General features: G+C 36.2%; 3 protein-coding genes across 10 annotated transcripts; all 3 read left to right on the plus strand.

Annotated features, from left to right (window-relative positions):
- Nucleotides 1–296: 296 nt before the first annotated feature.
- On the plus strand, nucleotides 297–1,046 carry LOC110902226. Its single transcript, XM_022148935.1, has one exon. The coding sequence runs from the start codon at nucleotides 297–299 to the stop codon at nucleotides 1,044–1,046; it is 750 nt and encodes a 249-aa protein (XP_022004627.1).
- A 1,592-nt stretch (nucleotides 1,047–2,638) lies between these two features.
- LOC110900153 (protein CHROMATIN REMODELING 24) lies at nucleotides 2,639–13,098 on the plus strand. Of its 5 annotated transcripts, none has more exons than XM_022147051.2 (25): nucleotides 2,639–2,839; nucleotides 2,913–3,005; nucleotides 4,134–4,208; nucleotides 4,320–4,445; nucleotides 5,107–5,235; nucleotides 5,322–6,139; nucleotides 6,394–6,524; nucleotides 6,621–6,675; nucleotides 6,768–6,887; nucleotides 6,969–7,076; nucleotides 7,185–7,240; nucleotides 7,661–7,751; nucleotides 8,025–8,165; nucleotides 8,250–8,327; nucleotides 8,772–8,981; nucleotides 9,071–9,142; nucleotides 9,752–9,832; nucleotides 10,202–10,323; nucleotides 10,421–10,532; nucleotides 10,623–10,691; nucleotides 11,229–11,323; nucleotides 11,971–12,096; nucleotides 12,170–12,235; nucleotides 12,636–12,768; nucleotides 12,864–13,098. In XM_022147051.2, exons 1-25 carry the CDS (start codon nucleotides 2,722–2,724, stop codon nucleotides 13,014–13,016), a joined length of 3,378 nt encoding a protein of 1,125 aa, XP_022002743.1. In that variant the 5' UTR covers nucleotides 2,639–2,721; the 3' UTR covers nucleotides 13,017–13,098. The 5 variants fall into 5 exon arrangements, with proteins under 5 accessions (XP_022002743.1, XP_022002745.1, XP_022002746.1 ...); XM_022147053.2 differs by having other exon boundaries at nucleotides 4,323–4,445; XM_022147054.2 differs by having other exon boundaries at nucleotides 4,137–4,208.
- Nucleotides 13,099–14,795: 1,697 nt separating this feature from the next.
- On the plus strand, nucleotides 14,796–18,315 carry LOC110900154 (pentatricopeptide repeat-containing protein At2g13420, mitochondrial). 4 transcript variants are annotated; one of them, XM_022147059.2, is made up of 2 exons: nucleotides 14,796–16,709; nucleotides 18,006–18,315. In XM_022147059.2, the coding sequence occupies exon 1, from the start codon at nucleotides 14,825–14,827 to the stop codon at nucleotides 16,424–16,426; it is 1,602 nt and encodes a 533-aa protein (XP_022002751.2). In that variant the 5' UTR covers nucleotides 14,796–14,824; the 3' UTR covers nucleotides 16,427–16,709; nucleotides 18,006–18,315. The 4 variants fall into 4 exon arrangements, with proteins under 4 accessions (XP_022002751.2, XP_022002749.2, XP_022002748.2 ...); XM_022147057.2 differs by having other exon boundaries at nucleotides 14,796–16,683; nucleotides 17,966–18,315; XM_022147056.2 differs by having other exon boundaries at nucleotides 14,796–16,683.
- The last annotated feature ends 514 nt before the right edge of the window (nucleotides 18,316–18,829 follow it).

Consider the following 18,829-nt stretch of genomic DNA (forward strand, 5'->3'; position numbering starts at 1 on the left):
ATAAAAAGAAATTTATTTACCATAAAGTTACATAAACTTAAGATTCATGTACCTAGCTTTAATTAGTGATGGTGTACATGTATTAATTTAAATTAAATTATCATAAAAATATAATATTTGATAAATGAGTCCAAACTATAAGTTAAAATTTATTGTAAATTAATGCTAACATTTCAAAGTCAAATGCAAATTAACACTGATACATAATTAAATTATCTATTAATTTTTGGGGTGACCCTTGGTTAAGAGACGAACCTCTTAGATTAGTGTTTCCTAATCTTTTTAGGCTTGAAAAAATGAAATGGGTTAAAGTGTCGGCTCGAGTTACGGTTGTTAATAATATCAAGACTTTGACGTGGGACTGGCGTTCGAACCCCAACTCGGCTGCAGAAGTTACAGAACTATTCCAGCTCCTTAATGAAATTCACGATTTCAACTGGAAGGGCGGTATAGATAGTTGGAACTGGAAGCATGCTTCAGATGGTTTGTTCTCTGTGAAGTCGGCTAAAAGTCTGCTTTCCGACAACAACTTGGCTGTTCAGATTCCGAAGATTAAATGGAAGGTGTGGGTGCCGCTTAAATGTAAGATTATGGTATGGAGGGTTGTTCTAAACCGGCTCCCTACTATTGCTGAACTTGTAAAGCGTGGTGTACGCCCTCAACAGACTTGCTGTGCCTTTTGTCAAGCTGATTTAGAAACTTCTTTCCATCTCTTTACGGGTTGTATGTTTGTCCAAGAAGTGTGGTACATGGTTGAAACTTGGTGTCGCTTAAATCCTAATATACTGTTTGATGTTGCGGACATTTTGAAGGTGCCGGAGACCCTAACGTTGACTAAGAAAGCAAAACACGTCTTGAGAGGCATTGTGTATACGACTTTGTGGGTTATTTGGAATGAGCGCAATAATCGCATCTTTAATAACAAGCATCGAAGGCCGATAGAGATCGTTGAGACTATTAAGTTTACGACTTTCTTTTGGATTTGTAATAGGTCTAGATGGGAAGATGTAGATTGGTCTAGCTGGCATTTGTTTCCTTTGGATTGAGTTGTTTTTCGATGGGTTGCTAGTTGTCCTTGTTTTGAGGACCAATTGAGCGTTGTTTTGAATGAAATTTTCTTTTCAAAAAAAAAACAAAAAAACATAATAATATGTTGCAATGAGCTTAAAGTTCAAAAGGTCGGTGAAAAAATGCATGGTTAAGTGTTGTTTTTTAAAACGTAAAATTCATTAAAATACGAACATTAAGCTCACACCGAGTAGTCTAATCTTTCTCACTCGTAAACTTCATTAAAATACGACCATTAAGCTCACACCGAACAGTCTAATCTTTCTCACTCATTAAGCTCGATTGCTAATTTTTTGTATGTAACATTAAGACTATGTGTTAGGCTATGGAGTGTGGGATGGAGCTCCTAGGGGCTTTATCAGGACACGTGAGCACCACGTAGGATCCACGTCAGTCAGGGGGCTTTATCACGCCCTCCCTTAACTTGCAAGGTGTAAAATAAAGCCACATATTAAACAAAATTAAAAAAAAAGATTTTATTGGATTAAATCATGTGGGCCCCACCTGAACATCTCCTTCTTCCCCGTTACCATGGAAGCGGACAACCCATGGCGCCCCCCTCCTTAAACTCGGCGGTGTTGGTGGTGGCGCCCTCCAGGCGCCATTGATGATGATCTGGCAGAGGTGGCGACCCCACACCCTCTGGCCTTAAGGTTGCGGATGTTCACCAATGCCACTTCGCAAACACCGCTAATGCCACCACTGGCTGCAAGCTATCTTACTTCACAAACGTCGGGCGACAATTCTTGACATGACCTAACAACCCGACCCGAACCCGACCCGAAAAAGGGTTTGGGTCGTCTAACATGACCCGTTTAAAAAAACGAGTCGGGTTCGGGTTGACCCGTATTAAATACATGTTGGGTTCGGGTTGACCCATCAACCCGTTTAACTATTTAGAAAAAAAAACTTTTCTACTTTTGTTTCTATTTTTTCCGTTTCTATCTTACATGGTTAGTTATAATAATGTTAGTTTTGACACATTATATTATTTATTTGTCACACTCATACTCATCAACCGAATTAGCGAATATCCGAAAAACCTGAATCCGACCAAACCGAACTTTAAATGGTTCGATTATCGGGTCACTTTTTCCCCACCAAAAACCCGAACAACCTGACACGAAAAACCCAAAATCCGAAAAAAATACGAACATTTACTGTTTTTTTTCCTTATAGAAGTGTTTTGGTTTGGAGTCTTTAATATACGAAACATTAAGTTTTGAGACTTTTAAATATTATAATAGCACACTGTGAAACAATGTTTGAACTTTAATGATATTTTTAAAGCAGTGACATGAATTTTGATGATATTATGTAAAAAAAAACATTTATTTTTCATTTTATATTTAACCCGAACTTTAAATGAGTCGGTTATCGGATCAATTTTTCCTAGATGAAAACCCAAACAACCCGACTCGGAACCTTGAGGAAAGAAACCCGATAAACACCCCTGAAATCAATCAACAAACAATATACCGTGTAACACGCGATTGCCCATACCGTGTCACATATTTTATTGTTAAACTAGGTTTTAACCAATAAAAAAAAAAAAAAAAATCATAAAGGCTAAAAACTTTAGTTTAAATCAGAGCCAATCAATCTGAGCGATCAAATTCAAAATCCAAGCGGGAGAACTTCACACAGATCGATATGGAAGACGAATCATCGAAGAAGAAGAAGAAAGCCATGGGTTTAAACCAGCTCCACAATCGCTTCCTCACAGCCTCCTCTCACTCCAAATCATCTGCTGCTTACGGTTTCCTCTCTGGTACTCCTTTTTCACTTCTTATTTCACTTCTTCTTAATCAGATTCATATCTATTTCATTTTGTTTTCATATAGAAATGAAGAATCCAGAACAACGGCAGCATGACTACGACGGACCTTCGTTTGATTTCGATTCCGATTCCGATTCCGGTTCCGATTCTCCTTGTTGTAAGATTTTTTTATATTTATCTGGAAGTATTTGTTAGTTTGTGTATCGATACTGACCTAACAAATCGGTACTGGACTACCGGTATTATTGTTAGGGTTTTTGGTTTCGGTATTACTGAGTTTTTGATATTTTTAGGTATACCGATTATAATCTATTTGGCTATGCAGTTATTGCGGTAAAATATCAGATATCGGATCGGACCGATATTTGAAATATAGGTTATCTCGGTGAGATATCGTTGGTATATCGGTAATTTTAATATAATGCAGAATTTATATATTTAGCAATTTAACACCAATAATTCAGTGATATATCGGTTTTATCGGTCAAATATCAGTGATATATCGGTCAAATATCGGTCAATATCGCGGATAATATCGGTACCGATATTTTGACCGATATTTGACACCGATAGTTTACTAAGGGACCGGTATAACTGATATATCACCGATATTAACTGCATAGGTATTTGGTTTATTTTTTTTACTTGTTTTATCAGATATCGGACCGATACTTGAAATATAGGTTATCTCGGTGAGATATCGTTGGTATATCCGTAATTTTAATATAATGCAGAATTTATATATATAGCAATTTAACACCAATAATTCAGTGATATATCGGTTTTATCGGTCAAATATCAGTGATATATCGGTCAAATATCGGTCAATATCGCAGATAATATCGGTACCGATATTTTGACCGGTATTTGACACCGATATTTTACTAAGGGACCGATATAACTGATATATCACCGATATTAACCGCATAGGTATTTGTATTTTTTTTTACTTGTTTTCGGCATTGGTAGTTTTTGGCACCGGTAAGGTACCGATCTCATACTTGGTTACTTATTGTTAAATGCTAGTTTTTTAAGTCTTAGTCAATTCCTACTTACTACAATTGTTAGTGTTTTGCAAGTTGTAAAAGGTTAATTTGTTAATGGTAGGAGAATATACTGAATTGTTAGCGTTAAATTTCTGATGTATAAATTTCGCATGATATTAAGATTACCGACATCCCTCTGCGATAACCGATATCCGATATTTTACCGCATTAACTACTTAGCCTGGTTTTTTGTTAGTGTGTGTGCTAAACCCTAATTTGATGTTTGAACTGGAATGTAGCAGCTAAAACCCTAGAAAATGATACGGATGGAGAGAAGGTTTTGTCTGTTGAACGGTCTGGTGGTGCTGAAGAGAGTGAGTTTATTGTTAAACTTTAATTTGAGTCATTTGACATGTTTTTTTTTGTGTGTGTGTGTGTGTTTGACAATTGATAAACCCTAATTTGTTGTCTGACCTGAAATGTAGCAGCAAAAAGTCTAGAAAATGATACGGATGAGGAAAAGGTTTCGTCATTTGAACTGTTTGATGATTGTGAAAAGAGTGTGTGTATTGACGAATCTGCGATCAACGGTCTAGATTACTCATCTTCTGGTACTAGTCGCTTCGGATTTATTTAATTATGTATTTAGTTGATTTACTGGTTTTGCTTTATGTTTTTGTCATAGTTGTTAAAAGCCATCGCCTCTTGCGCCTAGGCCCAATTTCCTAGCAAGGCGAGGCAATTGCGCCTTAAGTCAAGGCAATTGCGCCTTAAGTCAAGGCAATTGCGCTTTAATTCTCTGGGCGATGTTTCTACGCATATTCCAGCAAGTTTCCTAGATTCTGGAGAGTTTCAAATTCTCTAAATTCTGGCAAGATTCCAGCTAAATTTATACTTTTATCTAACGAAAATTATTTTTCTACACTAATATACTAGCATTTTATAACTTTTGGTACTAAACAAACGATGTTAAATGTTATATAATAGCTTTAGTTTTGTTTTATTGAAGAATAGTATTAATTTTCTGTTATATAAAAATATTTTAAGTTTTTTTTTTGCTGTGCGCTTTTTTTTTCTCAGGCCTGCGTCTTTTTGGCGCCTTGCACCTAGGCCCCAGGCGAGACCTATGCGCCTTGAGTGCGCCTAACGCCTTTAATAACTATGGTTTTTGTAAACCAAAGAGATTAATGCGATTTAGAAAACAATACTTGTACATTCTATGTTTGTTGCTGATGTGGTTATATATCTTATGTTATATTGTTGGTGTTTAAGATGGTGCAGAGAAGGTCGTGTCAAAAGTTATGAATGAAGATGAATTCGAAAGCGTTAAGCAAGTTGAAAGTAGAGAATCCTTCGGTGAACCTGTTGGTATCATTGAGGATGATGTCGATTCTCAGCAAGGTATACGATTTTTGTCTATGTCATGTAAACGTATGAGTATTTTGTTTTGGAGTCTGTTAAAAAGGGTATGTATTTGTGATTATTAGGGGACCGACATCAAAAGGTGAAAATTCATGGACGAAGGAGACTCTGCAAAGTAGTGGTGAATGATGACGATGAGGAACATGATAAATTTCACGATGTGGAGTCTGAATTCTCAGCTGTCGTTGCTGACTTTGACTCACCCAGTCCTGCAAAGAACACCGCGAACAAATCGGACGGTGGTGATGAAATCAGAGACATTCTCAGCAATTTAAGCTCAAAGTTTGAGTTTTTATCAATCGAGAAGGGAAAACGCCCTGCCAAGCAACTTTCAACCTCATCTGATTCGTTTACAAAAGAAAGTTTGAATGAACACAAGCCGGTTAAAGTCTCTGAACGCATAGATGTTGAAAAAACGTCATTTTCCTCTGCATCGAATCGATATGATTCATCACCAAAGGCAACTGCCACTAGAAAAGAAAATATTAACACTGGATACGTAAAGAATCACGTAAGAAAAGCTGTAGCTACTGAAAGTTCTGTTCATCTTCAGAAGAGCAAGAATGTCAAGGCTGATGATGACGATGACGATGATGACGATTGTGTCGTTACGAGTGGCCAAAAGTTTGTCCAAAAGGTGGAGGGTAGGCACGATGTTTCTAGCACGGTTTATACGTTGACCAACGAATCAAATGACTCTACTTCACGAGATGAAGTACCTTTTTCTCTAAGGAACCCTAAATTCAATTTTTCGTTACCTAGTAAGATTGCAAATATGTTATACCCGCATCAACGCGAAGGTTTAAAATGGCTTTGGTCTCTTCATTGTAAAGGCAAGGGTGGTATTTTGGGTGACGACATGGGCCTCGGAAAGACTATGCAGGTATGCACTTTTATCATCTTTTCTAAAGTAAATGTCATTTTCGTCCCAGATGTTTGGCCACTTTTGCGACTTTGATCCAAAGGTTTGTTTTACGCATCTGGGTCCTTGTGGTTTCAAAATCTTTTCTTAACAAACCTTTGGATCGAAGTCGCAAGAGTAGCCGGACTTCAGGGACGAAAATGACAATTCACTCTTTTTTCTATATGTTGAAACTTAAAAAAGTTCAATGACTTTAACGTTTTATGTAATTTCAGATATGTGGCTTTTTAGCGGGGTTATTTCACTCAAAGTTGATAAAACGTGTATTAGTTGTTGCGCCCAAGACACTGTTACCCCATTGGATGAAAGAGCTAGGTGTTGTTAATCTTTCAAGGATTACAAGAGAGTGAGTTTGTTTGAATAACTGGTGGTAATTTTTGTAACGTCGTAAACTTATAGTTGTGCGAATTTGAGACTGTTAATTTCTTTCTTAACGTTACAGATTTTTCGGGACATGTTCAAAAGCTCGACAGTATGAACTCCAGTATGTACTCCAGGTAATCTTTGACATAAATAAGGTTTTTAATTTCTACAAGTATTTAGTTATGCACATCTGTGTTATAATTACGGTTTTTTATTTGTTTTGTAGGATAAGGGTGTTCTTCTTACTACTTATGATATTGTTCGCAATAACGTCAAAGCGTTATCTGGAGACTATGATGAGATGGAGGATGATGCTGTGACCTGGGATTACATGATTCTCGATGAGGTTTATATATTTATTATTTGTTTAATTTCTTTTGAACTGCAAATTTATTTATTTTTTAAAGTTTTGAACGTCTAAATGCAGGGTCATCTCATTAAGAATCCTAGTACACAAAGGGCTAAAAGTTTGCTTGCGATACCTTGTGCTCATCGTATAATAATTAGTGGCACTCCACTGCAGAATAATCTTAAGGTATGCATCTTGATAATTATGTCACCTGTTATGCCTTTCAACTGATTATATATCACACAATAGTTTGTATCACAATCCCGTTATTGATCTTTTTCTTATCGAATCTAGGAACTGTGGGCTTTGTTTAACTTCTGTTGTCCAGAGCTTTTGGGTGATAAGAAATGGTAAGATATTATTCAAGTTTTATTTTTTAGAGTTAATTACTGTTTTCGTCCTTGTGGTTTGTCAAAAATCACTATTTCAGTCCATTAGTTTAAAATATGCGATTTCAGTCCCTGTGTTTTCACTTTCGTAACCATTTCAGTCCACCTCGTAACCATTTCAGTCCCTGTACTTAACAGAATAATGGATTGAAATGTTTACGAAAGTGAAACCACAGGGACTGAAATGGTTACGAAAGTGAAAGCACAGGGACTGAAATTGCAATTTTTAAACTAATGGACTTAAATAGTGATTTTTGACAAACCATAGGGACGAAAACAGTAATTAACTCTATTTTTTAATAAGAGAATGTTTCTTGCATGTAACTACTTTTTCTTTCTTTTTCTTATTTGTTGTCATTACGTTTGTGTTTTGTTTTTCAGTTTTAAAGACAAATATGAATCAGCAATTCTTCGTGGAAATGACAAAAATGCATCGGAGAGAGATAAGCGCATTGGTTCAGCTGTTGCACAGGTTATAAATTTTTTGAATTTTATGCAGTATATTTATACCAAAAACCTACAGGTTCATAGATATTTTGCCCTTGGTTTTAAACTGTGCGAATCATGGTTTAAGAAGTGTCGTTTTTAATAGTTTACCAATCATGATTTTTATAACTACATGACAGTTACTTTTTTTTCATTCAAGGTTTTAATCATCATAAAACAAATACATGCTAATGATATAACAATAACTCAAATGCATTTTTAGTAAAGTTTATTTTACTTTTGTTCCAACTCAAAACAGGATTTAAGAAATTGCATTCAGCCCTATTTTCTTCGCCGCCTAAAAAGCGAAGTGTTTCGTGAAGATGGCGGTAATACCAACACAGCCAAGCTTTCTAAAAAGAACGAGATTATTGTTTGGTTAAGATTATCCAGATGTCAGGTACTTACAAGTTTATAATTAGTGACCACTTTAAGGATAATAAACTTTCATATCGCTTATATGATTGAACTTTTTCGGTTGCAGCGTCAACTGTATGAAGCCTTTTTGAAAAGTGAGATTGTTCTTTCAGCATTTGATGGCTCACCTTTGGCTGCTATCACGGTATTGTAGTTGGTTTATCTTTTACTTAGGCCTATAAACGAACCGAATGTTCATGAACTGTTCGTGAACTTGTTTGGCGGTAAGTTCGTCTATGTCTGTTTATTAAATAAATAAATGAACAAACTTGAATTTTTTCTGTTTATGTTTGGTCATTTATTTTCATTTGTGTTGTTTTATGTTTGTTTGTTTATGTTCGTTTACGTTCAAGAACTGTTCTTTTAGGTATTTAAATTAAACAAACTTAAATGAGCACGAACATGCCCATTTTTTTAATGAACAAACACGGACAAAAAAGTGTGTTCGGTTATATGTTTGTGTTCGTGTTCGTTTGGTTCGTTTACAGGCCTCCAATTTTATTTCAGTTGTGTTAATTACATAAATTTTTATTTGTGAATCACATTATTATTATTATTTTAATTTGTTTGCTTTTACATAATCTTTTAGATATTGAAAAAGATATGTGATCATCCACTTCTATTAACAAAACGAGCTGCTGAAGACGTTTTAGAAGGAATGGAGTCGGATCTAAATCAGGAAGATCACGGGGTTGCAGAAAAACTTGCAATGCACATTGCAGATGTCGCGGATAAATACGATATTCGTGAAAATAACGACATTCTTTCATGCAAGATTTCGTTTATTGTATCTTTGCTGGTTAGAATACTATCTAATCTTGAGCAGTTATTAAACATGCGTGTTTTATAGCAGCAAGTGTGATAGTTGTTTTTTGATTTCTGTAACAGGATAATCTGATTCCCGAAGGTCATCATGTTCTTATCTTTTCGCAGACTCGCAAAATGCTTAATCTTATTCAGGTTTGTTTTAAACTGTTGTCATTAACATTGTTATATAAAATTATAAACGTGCTGGTTGCGTCTGAAGCCAAAATAGACCTTGTTTTAACTGTTACTAAATACGATTAGCACTTTTCGTCCCTGAGGTTTGCCTACTTTTGCGACTTTCGACAAAAGGTTTGTTTTTCCGCATCTGGATCTAAAATGTCAAGTCATTATCATACAACTCGTTAACTCCATCCATCGTTTAACGGAGAAAAATGGATGGAGATGACGAGTCGGATGAAAATGGCAAGATTTAAACCTTTTGGATCCAGACGCGGAAAAACAAACCTTTGGACGAAAGTTGCAATAGTGGCCGAACCTCAGGGACGAAAATGGCATTCTACTCTAATTTTAATAGTGCTAATAATCTATTTTAATAAAATCATGTAGTAAACATACCCTTTGGGTAACTTTAATTGTTTTAACTTCTTTGACTTATATTTTTTTACGCTAATGATTTTTCGCTTTGAACTATTTTGATCTTTTTACTCTACTATAAGTAAATAAATTGAAAATGCCACATCTGTTGTATCGTTTAAGCAGATAATATATTTCTATTTTCGTTTGGTCTTCTTTTGTGCTCAGGATGCTATTAATGCTCAAGGCTACAAGTTCTTACGGATCGATGGTACTACCAAAGCTAGTGATAGATTAAAGATTGTCAACGTTAGTATTTCTCTTTTCGTAACACCCTAAGTATATTTTAGAGTAAACTTCCGTTTTGCTCCCTATGGTTTGTTCACTTTAACGGTTTTGCTCCAAACCTTTAAAAATAGCCATTTTGCTCCAAGATGTTTCGTTTTTTTTGCCAGTTTGCTCCCCGCCTCTAACTCTATCCAAATTGTTTGTGTTTCCATTTTGCTCCCCGCAGGGCGCAAACTGGCAACAAAACCAAAACATCAGGGAGTAAAATGGCTATTTTTAAAGGTTTGGGGCAAAACCGTTAAAGTGACCAAACCACAGGGAGCAAAACGGAAGTTTACTCTATATTTTATTCCAGCTAAATATGACATTATTTTAAATTTTAACAAACAGGATTTCCAAGAGGGTGTTGGAGCTCCACCTATATTTCTTTTGACGTCTCAAGTTGGCGGTCTTGGACTTACACTTACAAAGGCCGATCGTGTTATTGTGGCTGATCCCGCTTGGAACCCGAGGTTGAAAAGGGCATTTATGTCTTTTCAGTTAGACCGTGATGAATCTTTATCAAATTCAGTGACAGTTAGTCATTTCTACTTTTGAACTATTTTGCAGTACTGATAATCAAAGTGTGGATCGTGCATACCGTATTGGACAAACGAAGGATGTTCTCGTATACCGTTTAATGACATGTGGTACTGTGGAAGAAAAGATATACAGAAAGCAGGTCAAACATTATCCTTGTTTTATATAATAAGTTTTCGATGTTCTTGTTTCTCGTATTTTATGTCTGACCTTTTTAAGTTTATCAAGACAGATATACAAAGGTGGGTTGTTCAGAAGTGCTACAGAACAAAAAGAGCAAATTCGTTATTTCAGCGCACAGGTGAATACCAGAAAGTTAGATATTATTTTTATTTGTACATAGAGATGGAAAAACGGGTGGGTTAGGGCTGCAAACGAACCGAACGCGTTCGTTTGTTAAGGAAATATATGTGTTCACGAACTGTTCATGAACACTTACAGAACGGGATTTCCTGTTCGTGTTCGTTCGTTAAGGAAATGAACTTGTTTCGTGTTTGTTTGTTAATTTTAAGTAACGAACGAAAACGAACGTTCATGAACACAAACGAATATAAACTAATGTTTATGAACACAAATGAAAACAAAGACAAACACGCGTCATGAACAGAATATATAATACACTGATAATTATTAAATCTTTCATTTGTCAAAATTTTGAATTTTTTAAATAAAATATAAAAGTTAAAAGCACTAATGAACCATCGAACACAAACGGACATACACAAACAAATTAGTACGTTACCTAACGTTCACGAGCATAAACAAACAAATGCTGCCTTTGTTCATGTTCATCCGTTTAAATAACTAAACGAGCGAAATTACTTGGTTGTAATCTCAGGATCTTAGGGAGCTTTTCAGTCTCCCGAAGCAGGGTTTTGATGTCTCTCTAACTCAGCAACAGTTGCATGAAGAACATGATAGTGAACACACAATGTATGTAATCCTTTCAATCGTTATTACATTTTTTATATAGTTTTTACTTTTTATTTGAAATATGGTCCTAGTTTTTAATTTGAATGATTAGTTTTGGATCTGCTGCAGAATGATGGTTCTTTTCTACAAGAGTAAAAATTCCATTTTCGTCCCTGAGGTTTAGCCAGTTTTGAGACTTTCGTTCAAATGTTTGTTTTTCCGCGCATCCAGATCCAAAGGGTTTGAAATCTTGCCATTTTTATTCGGCTCGTTAACTCCGTACATTTTTCTTGGTTAAGTTGAGTATTTTCATCTTTTTTATTAACTTAAAGGGCAATTTGGTCTTTTCACTTTAAGTAAAAAGACCAAATACCCTTAAAAAGACTGAATTGCTCTTTAATTTAATATAAAAAGACGAAAATACCCCTGGTTTAACGGAGAAAAATGGATGACGTTATTGCGTTAACGTGCTGGATGAAAATGTCAAGATTTCAACGGTTCAACCCTTTTAGATCCAGATGCGGAAAAACAAACCTTTGGATGAAAGTCGCAAAACTAGCCAAACCTCAGGAACAAAAATGGCATTTTACTCTTTCTGTAATTATTTTCCGAATTATATAACCATTTCTTTGTTTTATATCATAGTTACCGGTATTATATTTTTATAGGGATCCGTCGCTCAAAGTCCACACAAAGTTTTTGGAATCTCTCGGTATAGCCGGCATCAGTCACCACAGTTTGCTCTTCTCGAGAACCGCTCCCGTTCAACCTGTAGCAGAGGAAGAACTTACAAGGTGAGCCTTTTTCAACCTATAAGGGCATTCTGGTCATTTCACATTTTAACGCTGTTTTCTGATTGGTTTGTAGGATTAGACAATCAACATATGTGGGCCACTCAACGTCGCGTTCCTTGCATGAACAAAATGTCGACGCGTATGTCTTCTCAGAATCCCAATACTTCTTTTAGATCAAATACTTTTATAGTTTTATAGTGATCTGATTTATTAGAGTTAATTACTTTTTTCGTCCATGTGGTTTGTCAAAAATCACTATTTCAGTCCATTAGTTTAAAAATTGCGATTTCGGTCCCTGTGGTTTCACTTTTGTAACCATTTCAGTCCACCTCGTAACCATTTCAGTCCCTGTACTTAACAGAATAATGGATTGAAATGGTTACGCAAGTGAAACCACAGGGACTGAAATGGTTACGAAAGTGAAACCACAGGGACTGAAATCACATATTTTAAACTAATGGACTGAAATAGTGATTTTTGACAAACCACAGGGACGAAAACAGTAATTAACTCGATTTATTATATATCTTCTTCTTTAGCAGTGCTCAATTTGCTGTCAATCCTAAGGACATTGTGCGAAGAACGCATCACTCCCCAAACATTTCCAACAAATTAACGGAATCAGAAATCAAACAACAAATCAACCGCCTATCTCAAATCTATGCAAACAAGGTATCATCTAACTATGAAGAAACTACGATGAAAAATCGTTCAAAATTTGTTAAATATTTAATATTGTGGTTATCTGTTTGGTGCGACTGGTTCAGGCAATGGTGGCGAGGTTAGGGGACAATGGGGCGAAGATACAAAAACAGATCTCGGAGTTGAATTCTGAGCTTAATAAGCTTCGTTTGTCGAAGACCGGTGAAATAGAAACCGTTGATTTAAGTGATGATTTTAACAGGGTGATTAATATTTGAATGAGAACATGAAACTGTTGTGAAACATATCCTCAATGTTTTGAAAACATTAAGCCATTCTATTTTTTGATACCATTTCCACTGCACAGAAGGCTTTCATGTTTGATGTTTCCATGAAATTGGTTATTTTTGTTATATTACAAATTGGACAATACTGCAAAATCCACTATAAAAGTATACTTCAAGTTAACAGTTAGTTTGGTTACTGACTCAAATCCACTATATATTAAGATTCAGAAAAAAAAAACACAAATAAAGCCTTTTTTTAAGTGCGTTATAGCATTATGATCATGACAGAACATTTTGAAATAGATACTTCAAAATTATAGTTGCATTATACTTTTATTTTGGAGTAAAATGCTAAAATGGTCCATTGGTTTTTGATTCTAGGCTATTTTAGGCTATTTTTGCCACTTCAATCAAAAAATGAAACTTTTGTATCTGGGTCTCTAAGGTTTCATTTTTGTTGCCATTTCTATCAAATTGACAAACTGGGTTAAAATTTTCTGTTAACTTCGTCTCTTTTTTGTTGTTTTTCTCATTTAAATGAAGGGTATAATCATCGTTTTATGCCATAATATATTTTAATTTAATGAGGAAAAAGACAAAAACAAGAGAGGGTAACAGAAAATTCTAACTCAATTTGCCAATTGAATGAAAATGACAACAAAAATGAAACTTCAGTTTGCCAATTGAATGAAAATAACAATAAAAATGATCTAAACTCAAGGACGATTTTAACATTTTACTCTTTATTTTGAATACAAAAATGGTAGGGGAAAAAGCTTTTAAGATACTTAACAATGTTTTGCGTTATTTAAAAATGATATATTGTTATTCACAAGGAAAAGTCGTTTTCCTAAACGCTTTGCCACCTTATTAATTCGATAAATGTATTATAAAATTGTGAGCATTGCTACGTATTTATTTTTATCCAAAATTCAATAATAATTTTAGAGTAAACTGTCATTTTGGTCCCTGTGGTTTGGCCACTTTTGCCATTTTAGTCCAAAACTCAAACTTTTTGCATCTGGGTCCCCGTGGTTTCAGTTTTATTGCCATTTTGATCCAAAAATGAAATCATGTCATATTTGTCTTATAAAATCCTGCTATTTTGTCATTTTCCGCAGGGGCAAAATGATCATTTCTTTTTTATAAATAAATACCATATTTTATAAGACAAATATGACCTGATTTGCCCTTGAGGAAAATGACAAAATTGCAGAATTTTATAAGACAAATATGATCTGATTTCATTTTTTGGGCCAAAATGACAATAAAACTGAAACCACAGGGACCCAGATACAAAAAGTTTGAATTTTGGACTAAAGTGGCAAAAATGACCAAACCACAGGGACCAAAATGGCAGTTTACTCATAATTTTATTTGAACTAGTCAAATATAGTTATTTTTTTTTGTCTTTTACCGAACCTACCGATCCTCCCAAGCACCAAGTTCGTTTTCTCCCTCGACTTGACAATGTAAAATCCCTTTAAAACGGAGTTGTATTCACAGCAAAGTATTTATTTATTTTTTTACCAAAAGCTATACTGAGTGCATGTACCATACTTTTACTATAAAAAATCAGACCGATAACGTTGAACAACATTAACACACTACCAACATTCATTTTTATGATTTCAATCAATATGAAATAAAACAAGCGTCGGTATCCTCTTCTGTAGGCGTCCGTATGAAACCTATATCCCAAAGCAACAAATCAATACCGACCGAAATCCCGCTAGTTTTCGTTTAAACATATATCAATGAACCAAAGTTATCATCATCATCAACATCATCATCTCCACATGTTCCTTACAATGTCTCTCCGATTAACCCACTCTCGAATCACACACACTCTCATTCACATCCGTACACTCTGTTCATCATCATCTTCCCCAAACGAAACCCTAACCCTAACCCTAACCCCAACAATCAAACCCTCACCAGACGCCGATCGTCTCTCACAGATCCTAATCCACCACCACAACCCTTTCCACTCCATGGAATCCTCCCTCCAACTCAACGGCATCACTCTCTCCCACTTTCTCGTTCACCAAACCCTAATTCGCCTCAAACACACCTCCAAAATCGCCTTTTCCTTCTTCCGTTGGGCCCAAACTCACCCCAATTACACTCACACCACTTCCACTTACACCCTCATCATCGACATATTAGGTAAAGTTAAACAATTCGACACCTGTTGGAAATTAATCACAGAAATGGATAGTAAAGGTATAAACCCTAGTTTCACCACTTTTTACGTGTTAATCCGTAGATTAGTTTCCGCAGGTTTAACGAAACAAGCGGTTCGGGCTTTCGATGATATCGGTTGTTTCGTTGACAATGTGGTCAACGATGATGTTGACCAAGAACAAATGGAGCAACAAGTTGATGATTTTTGTTATTTGTTTGATACATTGTGTAAATACGGGTACCCGAAAGTGGCGGCGGAGATGTTTAATAAGTGGAAAGGGTGGCGGTTTAAGCCGGATGTGAAGATGTACACGGTTTTGATTAACGGGTGGTGGAAGGTTAAGAATGGGAAGATGGCGGAGCGGTTTTTTAACGAGATGGTGGCGAGTGGGATTGAGCCGAATGTGGTTACGTATAATGTGGTTTTGAATGGGATGTGTCGGAGGGTTAGTTTGCATCCGGAGGAAAGGTTTGAGAGGACGGTTGAACGTGCACGTAAGGTGTTTGATGAAATGGCTGAACGAGGGGTTCAGCCGGATGTGACTAGTTATTCGATTTTGTTGCATGTTTATAGTCGCGCGCATAAGCCTGACGGGACCCTCGAGATATTAAAGACGATGAAGGACCGAGGTATTCATCCGTCACTAGTGTCGTATACGTCGGTTGTTAAATGTTTATGTTCGTGTGGCCGAGTTGACAATGCATACCGGTTGCTCGATGAAATGGTGCAGAACGGGGTTACACCGTCTGCGACTACGTACAACTGTTTTTTTAAAGAGTATAGGGGTAGGAAAGATGTTGAGAGTGCAATGAGATTGTTTAAACAGATGAAAAAGGAATCGGTTTTGATACCCGATACGCACACGTATAACATACTTTTGGGGATGTTTATAAAGCTGGACCGATTCGATCTTGTTAAGGAGATTTGGGATGATATGAAGGGTAGCGGGTCGGGGCCAGATTTGGATTCGTACACGTTGTTGGTTCATCATTTGTGTGACCAGCAAAAGTGGCAAGAAGCGTGTGGATATTTTGTTGAAATGATTGAGAAAGGGATTTTGCCGCAAAAGGCGACGTTTGAAACGTTATACAGGGGTTTGATACAGGCTGATATGTTAAGAACGTGGCGGAGATTGAAGAAGAAGCTTGATGATGAATTTGTGTCGTTTTCTTCGGAATTTGAAAACTACCATATTAAACCTTATAAAAGATGAAATGATCAATGCAGCTTGGGATCTTGAATGCAAAAAGACTTGGTTTTAGGTGATAAATAGTTGGTTATTGTGTCTTCGAAGTAGTTAGCGAATCACGCTTCAAGCGCGCGTGATGCACGAGGCGACTGAGGCGGTGATGAAGACGTCTTGGAGCGTCTCGCGCTTTTTGAAACCAAGGGTTGTATACTTATATGACTTCATTTTCTTAGTTTTAGTGCAGATGCAGTAGGAAAAAGTCAAATACATGCAGAGAAATGGTACTTGCTGAGATATCTTTTAATAGGTCTTGCATACATTTGTTTGAATTTATGATGATTACTGTTTTAGACTTATAGCTCATAGTTGTCGATAGCGGCTATAGCGGTCGCTATAGCGCGCTATATGGCAATGCGACCATGTGTCGCTATATAGGTCTTAGCGATAAATAGCGAACTTAGCGACAGTTAGGCTTTTTTTTTTTTGATGTTAATATCAATTAGATATAGCTATAAAATAGCTGGATTTATAGGTTTTTGTTAAATATACATGTAAAATATCATATATACAAGGGTATTTTGATGTAATATACATATAAAAATTTTCAAAATTCTTTTTCTAGTGTAATCGCTATTTATAAAATAGCCGTCACTATTTGCTACGTAGCCTATAGGTGCCTTGTCGCTATTCGCCATAGACAACTATGTTATAGCTATAATTGAAAAGTTGTATTATTTATATAATGATAAAGAGTTAAATGCCATTTTAGTCCCTGTAGTTTGGGCCATTTTGTCAGTTTAGTCCAGAGGTTTCATTTTTCGCTTGTGGGTCCAAAAAGGTTTCACTGTTGCCATTTTAGTGCACTGGGTTAACTTCATCCATTATTTCTGTTAACGAGAAGGGGGATTCGGTCATTTTATATGGCCGAATTGCCTTTCTAGTTAACAGAATTACATGTAGTTTGGGGTCCGGTTTAGCTGGTTTTGAACTTTTAATGAAAATTTTGTGTCAATCGCTAACTAAGGTTCTAAAACTGTTTTGTTTTGGCCGATTTTATACTTTATTTTTAGAAATCACAAGCCAAACCGAACCGCAAAACCCGAACCTTTTGGATCTTATACCAGCCAAACTGGCCCCGAGTTAGTTTCAACGGTTTATGAACACCCTAACTATTTGGATGGCTTCGGCTTGTTTATTCTGTTTCTACTTTCAACCAATAAACATTAAAAATGATTCTTATTGTTTTAAGAGTTAATTACTGTTTTCGTCCCTGTGGTTTATCAAAAATCACTATTTCAGTCCATTAGTTTAAAAATTGCGATTTCAGTCCCTGTGGTTTCATTTTCGTAACCATTTCAGTCCACCTCGTAACCATTTCAGTCCATGTACTAACAGAATAAATGGATTGAAATGGTTACAAAAGTGAAACCACAGGGACTGAAATGGTTACGAAAGTGAAACCACAGGGACTGAAATCGACATTTTTAAACTAGTGGACTGAAATAGTGATTTTTGACAAACCACAGGGACGAAAACAGTAATTAACTCTTGTTTTAATTACAGTTTGTTACCACTTGATGCTAAAGTTTGGCCTCATGAACAGTTAGGTGATTCTTTTTCACAGAGCCACCACATCAAGAAATATGTACCACATAAGAGCATCAGCAACACGGGTTTTTGGGAGGTCCGTGAGCTGACGTGGAAGAGAGACGGTCAAGGTCCGTGGGCTTTTTTTCGGGCAGGTTTGACAGTGTCCGCGCCTGTCGTACCGGTCCCTACTGCATATGCTCTATCTGTGACATCAATAAATAATTTTCTTTATTTGTTTTATTGATTGTTTTAAAGTTGTATACAACATATCCGTATTTCTATGTGTCATCAAATGAGATTAAGTTAAGCAACATTTCTAATCATTGATCTACGTTGCATGCATGTAAATTGTACAGAAATAAAATTAATTTTTAGATAATATCATATAATAGTTTATATTACATCTCAGATACTGTATTATGTAAAATCTAAACTGTTATGAATCATACAAGCAGCCACTGACTGGAGTACTTATAAGGCCGGAGGGTGTGGGGGCGCCACCCCCGCCAACTCATCATCTATAGTGCCCCGGGGCGCTATACCTCCACACCCTCGGATTTAAAGGGGGGCGCTATAGGAGGGGCTCCATCATGGTAAAGATTGAGAAGGGGCGCTATAGGAGGGGCCCACTTGATTTAAACCAATGATTTTTTTTTTTAATTTTGTTTAATAGGGGGCTCCATCCACACCATGCAAATTAAAGGGGGCTCCATGGTTGAGGTGGATCCTAGGTGGCGCTAATGTGGCCTGATAAAGCCCCTAGGGGGCTCCAACCACACCATCCAGCCTAATAGTGGTGTTTACGGTCCGGTTTCTCTTGTCTTGACAAAAATTTTG

Source organism: Helianthus annuus, chromosome 13 (assembly GCF_002127325.2).
Source record: "Helianthus annuus cultivar XRQ/B chromosome 13, HanXRQr2.0-SUNRISE, whole genome shotgun sequence".
NCBI classification, from domain to species: domain Eukaryota; kingdom Viridiplantae; phylum Streptophyta; class Magnoliopsida; order Asterales; family Asteraceae; genus Helianthus; species Helianthus annuus.

Excerpts from the sequence above, each read along its gene's own strand:
- LOC110902226 (XM_022148935.1), top strand. The coding sequence starts at position 297 with ATGAAATGGGTTAAAGTGTCGGCTCGAGTTACGGTTGTTAATAATATC.
- LOC110900153 (XM_022147051.2), top strand. The coding sequence starts at position 2,722 with ATGGAAGACGAATCATCGAAGAAGAAGAAGAAAGCCATGGGTTTAAAC. Across the intron at positions 6,140-6,393 it reads GCCTCGGAAAGACTATGCAG|ATATGTGGCTTTTTAGCGGG; the intron begins GTATGCACTTTT and ends ATGTAATTTCAG. Across the intron at positions 8,328-8,771 it reads CACCTTTGGCTGCTATCACG|ATATTGAAAAAGATATGTGA; the intron begins GTATTGTAGTTG and ends ATAATCTTTTAG.
- LOC110900154 (XM_022147059.2), top strand. The coding sequence starts at position 14,825 with ATGTTCCTTACAATGTCTCTCCGATTAACCCACTCTCGAATCACACAC.